Source organism: Paroedura picta, chromosome 4, assembly GCF_049243985.1.
Source record: "Paroedura picta isolate Pp20150507F chromosome 4, Ppicta_v3.0, whole genome shotgun sequence".
NCBI classification, from domain to species: Eukaryota; Metazoa; Chordata; class Lepidosauria; order Squamata; family Gekkonidae; genus Paroedura; species Paroedura picta.
The window spans coordinates 103,384,448-103,397,159 of record NC_135372.1 but is presented as its reverse complement, the minus strand read 5'-3'; the positions used below and the strand labels follow the sequence as shown (position 1 = coordinate 103,397,159).

General features: G+C 43.1%; 1 protein-coding gene across 5 annotated transcripts in view; it reads right to left on the bottom strand.

The window, feature by feature from the left end:
* LOC143836062 (complement receptor type 2-like) overlaps positions 1-12,712 on the bottom strand; it is a 105,957-nt gene that overhangs the window by 29,659 nt on the left and 63,586 nt on the right. For all 5 annotated transcript variants that reach the window (XR_013230474.1, XR_013230475.1, XR_013230476.1 and 2 more), the window contains exon 14: positions 148-423. Coding sequence is in view for 1 of the 5 variants with exons in the window: in XM_077334842.1 (XP_077190957.1) it covers positions 148-423 (276 nt within the window). In the remaining 4 variants the exon portion in view is untranslated. The remainder of the gene's footprint in view (positions 1-147; positions 424-12,712) is intronic.

Here is a 12,712-nt window from a genome sequence, read left to right as displayed (position 1 = left end):
CTGAAAATACTCTCAGATTATCTGACAGCAACAGGGCCAAAGATTCACCCATGGCTTCAGCAAGTGATGAAATCTATATAGCTTCAGACCCCATGTCCAACCTCTTACCCAATCCATCACTGGTGTTAGGAACTCGGTGGAGCTTACCTGTAGAGACGTTGCTTGGTCCCCGGGGGGACACTTGAGTGCCTAACTCCTGCATTTCTTCATGCATGGTGTCAATGCTAGGCAGTGATGCTCGATGGCGCCGCTTGGCAGCAACACTTGGCAGCAATGCTTGGCAGCAATGCTCAGAAGCATTGTTTTGATGATGAGCATGAAGTGCTTGAAGGCCTTGTTGTCCCAGCGAGTTTCCAGGTGAGCTGCTATTCCTTCCCTTGATTTCTGGGGTATTTTGGCAGCAAGCTTGAGTATTAAGGTCTTCTGTTGGATAAAGGATACAGACTCAGCACCTTCTATTTGGGGCCATTTTTGCCCCACATTAATTTGTTAATTTATCTAGACAAAGCCATGTCCTCACCAACAATGGCTGATAATAATTACTAGGATCAAAACCTGTTTTAAAAATGGGCTCTTAAACAGGCAACGGGCAGGAGGGCTCCCATACAGCAGGGTGAGCTGTAGAATCAGGCCACATGGGCTGGCACAACTGACTAGTTCCCCCCCCTTCCCTGGTGGCCAGGCCCTCAGCGGGGGAGTGCTGTCTCCCTATTCAATGCCTGACCCCTAAGGGCCAATCAGGGTGAGTTTTACCAGGTGTGTTGTTCACAACCAGGCACTGTTAGGGCTACAGAGAAATTGTTCATCTCTCATCTTAGAAATCACAGAAATAGAAATGATAGAATAATAATAGTTGGAAGGGATTTCCTGGGTCATCGAGTCCAACCCCCCCACACAATGCAGAACACTCACAACCCTATTGCTCATCCACTGTAACCTGCCACCCCCTTGAATCAGCCTCACTGTCACAAGGCTATCCAACCTCTGTTTAAAAATTTCTGAAGATGGAGAACCCACCACCTCCTGAGGAAGCCTGTTCTACTGAGAAACCGCTCTAACTGTCAGGAAACTTCTGGATGTTGAGACAGAATTTCTTTTGAATAAATTTCATCCCATTGGTTCTGGACTATCCCTCCGAGGCAAGAGAGAACAACTCTGCTCCAGTCTATATGGCACCTTTTAAATACTTGAAGATGGTTATCAGATCCCCTCTCAGATGTCTCCTCTTCAGGCTAAACAGACCAAGCTCCCCAACCTTTCCTGTGTTGGTCTCCACCCCCCTCACCATCTTTGTTGCCCTCCTCTGGACTTGCTCGTTTGTCCTCTTCAACTGTGGTGCCCAAAACTGAACACAGCCAAGTGAGGCCAAACCAGATCAGAGTAAAGTGGTACCATCGCCTCCTGTGATTTGGACATGATACTCAGTTTGATACAGCCCCAAATCCCATTTGCCTTTTTAGCCACCGTCACACTGCTGACTCATATTCAATTTATGGTCTACTAAGACTCCTAGATCCTATTCACACATACCACTCACACATACCACATACCAATACAAGTCTCCTCCATCCTATATTGCAAACTAATTATGACTGTTAAAAATTCAAAGGGGAAAATGTTTAACAATCAAAAATCTATTTTGAATTCATTTCTGAGGAGGAACTTTTAATAAAGGGAATAGAATAATTGTTAACGTCTAACATTATAAGTTGTTTTTGGTGATTTGTTCATTTGTATACAGCTGAACCCCGTGTCCAATTTTATAGTGTCATTTTGCAGCATTATTGTATGTACCTTACTATTTTACTATTTTATTCTATGCTTTATATTGGATTTTGTAATCCAATTTTATTAGTGTTGGTTGTGTGTATTATATTGTTGTTACTACATTGTTTTTAATTTGTGCAAAGTTCTTTTAATGTCACTAAGGAATACAAAATAAATTTAATATATAATATACCGATTCTTCTCTTTTACGTGCCGTTTTCCCTACTTTTAAATTCAGAACTGCTGGCCTCCTGAAGAGGTAAAGTATAAATAACTTAGAATTTAGAATAAAGGCATTTGCTTTTAACTAAGATGAACTAAAATATACACCAGGAAATGAGTCAAGGGATACAACAGGAAAGAAATGTCTTGTACCCAATTTCTCAGTACCAGATTTAAAACAACAGGTTGCAACATGCCAACAATACATTCCCCCATTGATTAATGTCATTAAAGTATTTTAAAAAAATAAAGAACATAAGATAACTGTGTAGAACTATTACCAGGTGAAGTGTCAACTAACAAGGCACACAAAGCTAACTTATTCTACACATTGCTAAAAGCTATTATACACAGCCCCCTTCAAGGATCGCTGCCTTGTTGTGGCAAGGGGGCTTGCGTAGTTCAGTGAAGCTATGAGCTATGCCGTGCAGGGCCACCCAAGACGGACAGGTCATAGCTGAGAGCTCTGACAAAAGGTGATCCACTGGAGAAGGAAATGGCAAACCACTCCAGTATCTTTGCCATGAAAACTCTATGGACAGTTCCAATAGGCATAATGACGCTGGAAGATGAGCCCCTCAGGTCGGAAGGTGTCCAATATGCTACTGGGGATGAGCAGACGGCTAGTACGAGTAGCGCCAGAATGAATGAAGCGGCTGGGCCAAAGCCGAAAGGACGCTCAGTTGTGGAAGTAACTGGTGGCGAAAAGACAGTCCGATGCTGTAAAGATTTTTATTCCATAGGAACCTGGAACGTCAAATCCATGAATCAAGGCAAGCTGGACGTGGTTAAACAGGAAATGACAAGACTGAACATCGACATTTTAGGAATCAGTGAACTAAAATGGACAGGAATGGGTGAATTTAATTCAGATGACCATCAGGTATACTACTGTGGACAAGAATCTCGCAGAAGAAATGGAGTAGCCTTCATAATCAATAAGAGAGTAAGAAAAGCAGTCTTGGGATACAATCTCCAAAATGACAGAATGATCTCAGTTCGAATCCAAGGCAAACCATTCAACATCACAGTGATCCAGGTCTACGCCCCAACCACTGCTGCTGAAGAGGATGAAATTGATCAGTTCTATGAAGCCCTACAACACCTTCTAGAAGCAACGCCCAAAAATGATGTGCTTATCATCATGGGGGATTGGAATACTAAAGTAGGAAGCCAAAAGATAACTGGGATAACAGGCAAGTTTGGCCTTGGAGTACAAAATGAAGCAGGGCACAGGCTGGTAGAATTTTGTCAAGAGAATACAATGGTCATAGCAAACACTCTTTTCCAGCAACCCAAGAGACGACTCTACACATGGACATCACCAGACGGTCAACACAGAAATCAGATTGACTATGTGCTCTGCAGCCAAAGATGGAAAAGTTCTATCCAGTCAATAAAAACAAGACCAGGAGCTGATTGTGGTTCAGATCATGAGCTTCTTGTTGCAAAATTTAGGCTTAAATTGAAGAAAGTAGGGAAAAGCACTAGGCCTCTCAGGTATGAACTAAATCATATCCCCGACGAATACACAGTGGAGGTGACAAATAGATTTAAGGAATTAGATCTGATAGACAGAGTGCCTGAAGAACTATGGACGGAGGTTCGCAACATTGTACAAGAGGTAGCAACTAAAACCATCCCAAAGAAAAAGAAATGCAAGAAATCAAAATGGCTGTCTGAGGAAGCTTTACAAATAGCTAAGGAGCGAAGGGAAGTGAAAGGCAAGGGAGAAAGAGAAAGATACACCCAACTGAATGCAGAATTCCAGAGAAAAGCTAGAAGAGATAAGAATGCCTTCTTAAATGAACAGTGCAAACAAATAGAAGAAAACAATAGAATGGGGAGGACCAGAGATCTTTTCAAGAAAATTGGAGATATGAAGAGAACGTTTCATGCAAAGATGGGTATGATAAGGGACCAAAATGGTAGGGACCTCACAGAAGCAGAAGAGATTAAACAAAGGTGGCAAAATTATACAGAACAACTATACAAGAGCGAGCTTAACATCCCTGATGACCACAGTGGGGTAGTTACTGACCTGGAGCCAGACATCCTGGAATGTGAAGTCAAATGGGCCTTAGGAAGTCTGAGCAACAATAAAGCTAGTGGTGGTGACAGCATTCCAGTTGAACTATTCAAAATCTTAAAGGACGATGCAGTAAAAGTGCTACCCTCAATATGCCAGCAAATTTGGAAAACTCAACAATGGCCACAGGATTGGAAAAGGTCAGTTTACATTCCAATCCCAAAGAAGGGCAATGCCAAAGAATGTTCAAACTACCGCACCATTGCACTAATTTCTCATGCTAGCAAAGTTATGCTCAAAATCCTACAAGCTAGGCTCCAGCAATATGTGGACCGAGAACTTCCAGAAGTACAGGCAGGATTTCGAAGAGGCAGAGGAACTAGAGATCAAATTGCCAACATACGCTGGATCATGGAGAAAGCTAGGGAGTACCAGAAGAACGTCTACTTCTGCTTCATTGACTATGCAAAAGCCTTTGATTGTGTGGAGCACAACAAATTGTGGCAAGTTCTTAAAGAGATGGGAATACCAGAGCATCTTATTTGTCTCTTGAGAAATTTATATGCAGGTCAAGAAGCAACAGTGAGAACTGAACATGGAATCACTGACTGGTTCAAAATTGAGAAAGGAGTTCGGCAAGGCTGTATACTGTCGCCTTGCCTATTTAACTTGTATGCAGAGCACATCATGAGAAATGCGGGATTAGAGGAGTCACAAATTGGGATCAAGATTGCAGGGAGAAATATCAACAACCTCAGATATGCAGATGATACCACTCTAATGGCAGAAAGTGAAGAGGAACTAAAGAGCCTGTTGATGCGGGTGAAGGAGGAGAGTGCAAAAGTTGGCTTGAAACTCAACATCAAGAAAACAAAGATCATGGCATCCGGCCCTCTCAATTCCTGGCAAATAGAAGGGGAAGAAATGGAGATAGTGACAGATTTTATTTTCCTGGGCTCCAAGATCACTGCAGATGGGGATTGCAGCAAAGAAATTATAAGACGCTTGCTCCTGGGGAGGAAAGCTATGGCAAATCTAGACAGCATCCTAAAAAGCAGAGACATCACCCTGCCAACAAAAGTGCGTTTAGTCAAGGCTATGGTCTTCCCAGTTGCAATGTATGGCTGCGAAAGTTGGACCATAAGGAAGGCCGAGCGTCAAAGAATTGAGGCTTTTGAACTCTGGTGCTGGAGAAGACTCTTGCGAGTCCCTTGGACTGCAAGGCGAACAAACCGGTCAGTCCTAGAGGAGATCAGCCCTGACTGCTCTTTAGAAGGCCAGATCCTGAAGATGAAACTCAAATATTTCGGCCACCTCATGAGACGGAAGGACTCCCTGGAGAAGAGCCTAATGCTGGGAGCGATCGAGGGCAAAAGAAGAAGGGGACGACAGAGAATGAGGTGGATGGATGGAGTCACTGAAGCAGTAGGTGCAAACTTAAATGGACTCCGGGGAATGGTAGAGGACAGGAAGGCCTGGAGGATCATTGTCCATGGGGTCGCGATGGGTCGGACACGACTTCGCACATAACAACAACATTATACACAGCTTCCAGGTAGAAAACGTTTCTGGGAATGTCTGTGAGAGACAGTGTCCTATTATAACATCACATGAAAGTGTAGCAAAATATGGGTGTGATATTATCATATATTGTAGTATACACAAACATTCTCTTCAGAAATACTGGTGCAGGAAAATTATGAGTGAAATAGTACAGCAGACTACTATTTCCATATGGAATTGAGATTAAATATGTGTAAACCCCAGATCAAGCCACATGTGTATCACATAACTTTACACCATTTTTAGAACAGTACTAACTGCAATGGAATTTCTGAACCTGCAGTGCTAGGAAAATAATAAAATGCAAGTGAAACCACAGCAGAACATCTCCACACTGGAAGCGGCATCCCTTGTATAGCCTATTCATACGCATGCTTACTTGCAAACAAGTTGCGAGCATACGCTGGATCTAAACCACAAAAACTCTCCGTCCCAAGATCAAGTGTTTGTGGGACGTGGAGCCAAACCTGCCTCTCTCGCTGGCCCCCTTCCCACAGGCGCAGACAGAAACTTGTGCCAAAGCAGCGCCGCGCTGAGAAAGGTGGCCGTAGCGACCATACAGAAAGGGAACAGGGGAAAGGAGCCCCACCTCCTACCCACCCAGCGACATGTGAGGTAGCACCACAAGGGACAGTAGCCCCAAGAAACCCCGAAACTTCACAGGCTTCCGTAACAGCCTTTGCATGGCGCCGAACCGAGGAGATAAGGAGACCCCGTCACTGCGCATGTGGATGTTGAAGAGGAGGGATTTGCTGTGCGCGAGCGCGGTCAGGTCTTACCGGTAACGGCGAAAGAAAAAAACTGTACTGCGACTTGCGAGGGCATTCTAGGCTAGAAGCGGCAGAAAGGATGGGCGGGGGCTGCATATATATATACGCGGCCTTCAGTGCTCCAGCATGAGTTCTCTCTTCCTCTTTATTTGCTCCAGTGCTGACCTATCTTCCTGGCTTAAAATCCTCCTTTCGGCCATGATTCCGGTAGGATTTGGCCATAAAGTCATTTAACCAAGTGTTCAGCGCCTTTTCTTTAATCTTTGCTTGTATTGGCCCCGTTTTTCTTAATAATACGGTGTGTGTATAGGAGGGGGGGGGCGGCTTCTCTGGCAAGGGCGCCCAATTTAGCAAAGCAGTGTCTCATTCCTGGATTCGATGCGGTTGAGAAATTTTTGCAGCAATTCTAAAGCACCTTATTGAGACTAAGCCCTATTGAATAACAGTACTTGCATCTTCAACCTTCTTAGTATCGCCTTTTTGGTACCTAGTGGAAGGGTGGACTGAGCGTAGGAACCCTACAGTCAAAAATAGCTGTAGAATTCCAAGGAAAAATTTGTGACAGGATAAGTATCATTTTGCATTGTTATCCCCCGAGAATCACGCAGAAAGTGAAACGGGTGACTGGCTGGATGTGTTACTATGAAGGTTGTCAAAATTAATTTTGATTGCCCGATGCATTCTGCAGCAGGGAATGTGCCTTTGAATGCCCTAGGGAGGAATGAGAATAGCGAGGGTTTTGTTTTCCGCCATATCTTCTTTTTGTTTTTTGATTAATAATTTGTGATTTTATGTCTGGGGTTTTACAGGCTTTTTATTCGGACATATGTAACCCGCCATGAGCCGTCAGGAAGTGGCAGGTCATAAATCAAATAAAAATAATAAATAAAATAATTTGATACATAAGGCAAGATATAGGCAAATCTGTACAGTCTGCCCAAGGTTTGGAAAGACCTAGCTTATCTTCAGTAATCAAATTCAGAGTGGTTGCTGGGTGCAGTCAAACTAACAAAGTCTTGTGCCATTTATAAGGACTAAGAAATCTATGAAAGGTTAAGTTTATGTGATGGTATTGACTGTGTCAACTACACAAAATATTTTATGTTCAGTAAACAAGAAAAAAATCCTAGGTTGAAAATGGCAGAGTGGGCATGTTTGTCTAATAATTCATCAAATATCATAGTAAAAGGGGAAAAAATATTCCTCAAACACGTATTTTGTCCAAAATAAATAGGGAGGTATTACTCCTGGCATTTTATTAGTGTCTTAATGCATATGGGTAGGGAAAATAAAAATGCAATCATTTAAGAAGGCTTAAAAGGTTGTGACAAATTACTAGAACAATATGTCTAGGAACAGCTAGACCAGGGCTGCAGTTTGACTACCCCTGAGCTAGACATATTGTACTGATCTAAATCAAAGACTTAATTTAGTTTATTTATTTAGATTTTTATACCATCCTTCCATATGGCTCATAGGGTAATTACATAGAACATTATAACAAATATATGACAATATAACAATCATAATGTAACATATCAACCAGAACAATATTTTAACAGGAACAGTAACATTGACAAAGTCCTTGGGTAGGAATTCAGAAGTTGAGCTGTACAATAAAATAATATTAAAATGTTGATTATTTATTATAGTGTACAATTAAAAACAGAATAGCCTTTTTTCTGACGTGCATGAGATACACAACACAGAATTATATAATAGCGAAGAGTGGTGACCCTAGGCATATGTCATAGGAGGTGGCCTCCAAAAAGTCTAAAATTTACATATATTGGTTGGAGCCATAATTTACAGAGCCCATTCAACCACTCAGCTACACTTTATAATGAGTTTAGTATAAATATTTTATATAAAGTGTATTGTCACAGTTCTGACCACTGAGGAAGACCCAGCAGGGTCGAAACGCGTTTGGTCTTATGTGCTGCTAGTTCTGTATAGTTTTTATGTAGTTTTTATTCTGTTTTTAATTGTGCACTATAATAAATAATCAACATTTTTACATTATTTTATTGTACAGCTCAACTTCTGAGTTCCTACCTGTTAAGGTTGAGTTGTGTTCCTCTTTTGGTTTTGGTTTTGCAAAGTCCTTGGGTAGGTCAGATTGTTCAGTCATGGAAGGGGGTGTCAGGGGGGAGGGGACCAGCAATTGTTTTCAGTCGGTTGGCCTCAACCAAATGCCTGTTGGAGGAGCTCACTTTCACAGGCCCTGCAGAATTGTAGAAGTTCAGGCAGGGCCCTGATCTCTTCAGGGAGCTCATTCCACCAGATGGTGCCAGGACAGAGAAGGCTCTGGCATTTGTTGAGGTGCTGATCCCATGAAAAAATAGGATAAAATAGTCCGATGAAAACTGGGGGGAGTTTACATGGGAACCCATTCTGATTGTATGTAATTATTTTGGATGATTAAGAATATTTACTATTATTTGGATAACTATAAAAAGAAATTCTTTATTGGATTTTGAATAGCCTGGATAATTCCTATTTTTTCACGGAACTGTAATCACAAGGAACTGACGGTTTGATAGGACCTTGTTGCGGCCCAACTTACTTCTTTGGGGCCAGGGATCCACAACCAGTTGGAGGTAGTGGAGCGTAAGGCTCTTTTGGGTGTATAGGCAGGGAGGCAGTCTCTCAGGTACACTGGGCCCAGACCTCATATGGCCTTGATGGTTGTTACCAAAACGTTAAGCCTAATCTGGAATTCAACTAGGAGCCAGCTGAGTTGTTGGAGTACAGGCCGGATGTGGGATCTCCATGCTATTCAACATCATGAGAATCCTGGCCACAGTGTTCTGCACCAGTTGTAGTTTTCCAGATCAAGGATAAGGGTAGACCAGCTTTAGAGCAAGTTGCAGAAGTCCCAATCTAGAGGTGACTGTTGCATGGATCATTGGGGCTAGGTTAGTAGCTTGGCTTGGCAGAGATGGGAAAATGCCAGCCGTTTTACCTTTGTGACCTGGGCTTTCATTGTAAGGGAAGCATCCAGAATCACGCCCAGATTTCTGGTGAAGTGAGTTGCTGAGAGCTGTACAACGTCCAATTTCCCAAGAAACACGAGATAAGAGATAGGGCAATAGTTGTTAGGCTCCTGTGGAGACAAGGATGGTTTTTTTAACAACAGGCTCACCACTGCCTCTTTTAATCCTTCCGGGAATTCTCCTGTTGAGAGGGAGAGGTTGATTATTCCCAGAGGGGGGCTCCTATTCTTATGTCTGTTGTTTTTAGGAGCCACAATGGACAAAAGTCTAGTGGGCAAGTGGTTGGCCTTGTTGCCGCTAGCATGCTGTCCATGTCATTTAGTGAGAGTTGTCTGAAATAACTCAGTGTTCTCTTCAAAGACGGCCAAGGGGCCTCTAGTTTACTTTCTAGTTCACTTTCCAAAGTTGGAGGAAGGTTGTTGTTGTTGTTATTATTATTATTATTAGATTTATAGCCCGCCACTCCCTTGCGGCTCGTTATGGCAGAGATTCGAGATTTTGTCTGTGAAATGACTCACAAATGCTTCACAGGTAATGTCCAATTGTCTATTAATTTGGTGCCCTTCATTGAGGGCAGTAAGGGATCGGACTAACTTGAATAATTGTGCTGGGCGTGAGTGCGCAGACACCATGCAAGTTAAGTAAAAGCTGCATTTCACTGACTTCACCGCCATCTCCTAGGCTCTTAACTGTATTCTATATGATGTTCTTAATTCTTCATCACAAGTCTTCCTCCAAAGTCGCTGTAATTGTCTCAGTTCCCGTTTTTTCCTGCAGAGTTCCTCAGTATACCAGAGGGCCCACTTGAGACAGGGGCAGAGGGGATGTCTGGGAGTTATCTCATCGGGGGCCAGCATTCTGTCATGCCAGTCACTGCCAAGTCCATCTAGAGAAGTGCTGAGACACATTGGGTTCTGCAGAGCATTCAGGAATCCGGTAGGATCCATAAGTCTCCGCAGGCAAGCTGAAATTTGCTTGGCAGCCAACTGAGAGGGAGGTGGCAACTTTAGCCATGTCTTCATGGAATAGTGGTCTGACCATGGCACGGCAATAGCCATGACTGAATCCATGCTCAACCCTGCTCCAGAAATGAGGTTCAGGGTGTGACCCGCCTGGTGGGTAGGGCCAACAACAAATTGCAAGAGCCCTAGTGTCACCATGGCTGACACCAGGTCTAGTCCATTGCCAGAGGACGGCAATTCTGCAATGTTAAAGTCCCCCAGAATTAATAGTCTAGGGAACTGTAACATCCCGACAGTGGCCGCCTCTAGCAGGGCGAGCAGGGCATTTGGAGGTGCATTGAGTGTGTGGCCGAGCCCGCAATTGGGCTGCCCAGGCCCTGGGGAGGCTTTTTCTTTCCCCCCCCCCCCCGCCACAAGAAAAGCCTCCCCAGGGTCCGGGCAGCCCGATTGCGGGCTCACCGAAGCCACGAGCGGCCTGGCCGGGCCCTGGGGAGGCTTTTTCGGCACCCCCCTCCGCTCCTCTTCTGTCCTTGGCCCAGCTGCTGCCTACCTCTCTGCTCGGCGGCGAGGTAGGAAATGGCAGAGGTCGGGCCAATGCAGCCGACTTTGCTTCGCGCCTCCCGATTCGTCAGTCCGAGGGAAGGGGCCAATAGGCACCCTTCCTTATCCCGGACAAGGCCTGCTCTTGGGCCATTACTCTTTTATTCTTTCCACTCCACAGGAGCGGTTAAAGATGATTTTAGTCCTGTATAATGACAAATTTGTACCTGGAATATAGGGAGACTTTCTCCAAGAAATAGGCAACATAACAGAGTACAATGGAGATTATTTCTATTAAAGGAAATAAACATTTTTCATGATGCATTATTCTTTAACACAAGAATAGATCAACTGAATAATTTACATCCATATCATATTAATAACAGAGTCCACATGGATAATAGCCCTTCTTGGTTGATCAGTTACTATACAACTGACTGTCTTTCATTAGATGTTACTACTAAAATCTCTCCCTATGTCATTGCTCTCATGTGAAGAAAGGCTCTACATGTGAAAAACTAGAACACAAATTCCATCCTAAAGTAGGATTATGTGAGTCTGTGTATATAAATCTCCCAGGAAAGGAAAGATGAAAAGGAGACAGATACTTAACCAGCTATTAATTTTATTGCCCTATCTAAGGTACAGAATAGAAAGAAGAGGAACAAGACAGTAGTACAAAACCATAAGACTGAACTATTCAATGGCAACAGAACCAGCAATAGAAATCAAGGACATTATATTGTCTTTTTATGCACCTGGATTTACTTGGGCAAAGCAATTTAAAATTGGTAATCCAATTTTAAAAATTCATTTTCATGCAATTCTAGTGTTCAGTTGTATTACTTTAAGCTGGGGTCCCTAACATTTTAGAACTTGTGGGCACCTTCAAAATTCTAATCCAGGGTGGCATATGTAATTACAGAATGGCTGCCATAAGAAGTACCGCCAACCATACAATGTCAGGGAGTTAGGTCATGATTAATAATTCTTCAACATTTCAAGCAGAAGCTCAGTTTAACAGGATACCTTTGGAATTAACATTGTTTAAAAATATTGTCTTGCATACAGTTTGCCTTCACAGTAAAGAACCCTGTGCTATGTGACAGCCACTTCCAAAGCAATTTTTAAAAATCTGCACAGCCAATTATAAACCTGCTGGAGGAAAGCACCTTTTACCTCTACCCGCTTTCTGAAAATCTTTGCCAAGCTTCATTGGGCACTATATTGGGAACCTTTAAGCTTTGGACTTCTTTAAGCTAAATCCCCAACTAAAGTCACTTTTCAAACTCTGTTCCACCCATTTGGCTATTCCACCCATTTGGACACCAATATACAGAAAAGAGATAGGGGTTTTCCAAAAGGATTAAAAGGTGTGTAGGGATAAATGCGGAAGGTTTTAGATAGGAAGTAGGAAATCCTAGCCAAGTGGGAAATGTTATGGGAAGGCTGGCTGATGGTAGGACAAGGAATGGAGAAGCTGGGAAGAGGGTAGAAAAAGTTGGAGGGTTACATTCAGGAAGGGAAGCTGAACAGGAAAAGGAAATACTCCACTTGTTTTGAAGTCTCTTTTTTGTTTCTACCAGATTTGGGGCACGGGGAATCCTGTGATTTTCAGCAGTGGAATTACGCTCAGGAGCAGAGACCAGCTAGCTACAAAAATGAATGGCTTCAAAATATTTGCTTATGCAATCTGGGCACAAATAGGAAAGTGTCACTGTTGGTCGAATTTGGCACAGAATCAGAATCTACAGTGGCATTATGCCAGAACTGCAGGATCCAGTTACACTTTGGTTGTACTCTGATTGGTACAACTTTAGGATCTGAGACCCAATTGGTGTGAGAGACAAGCAGGATTCAGGC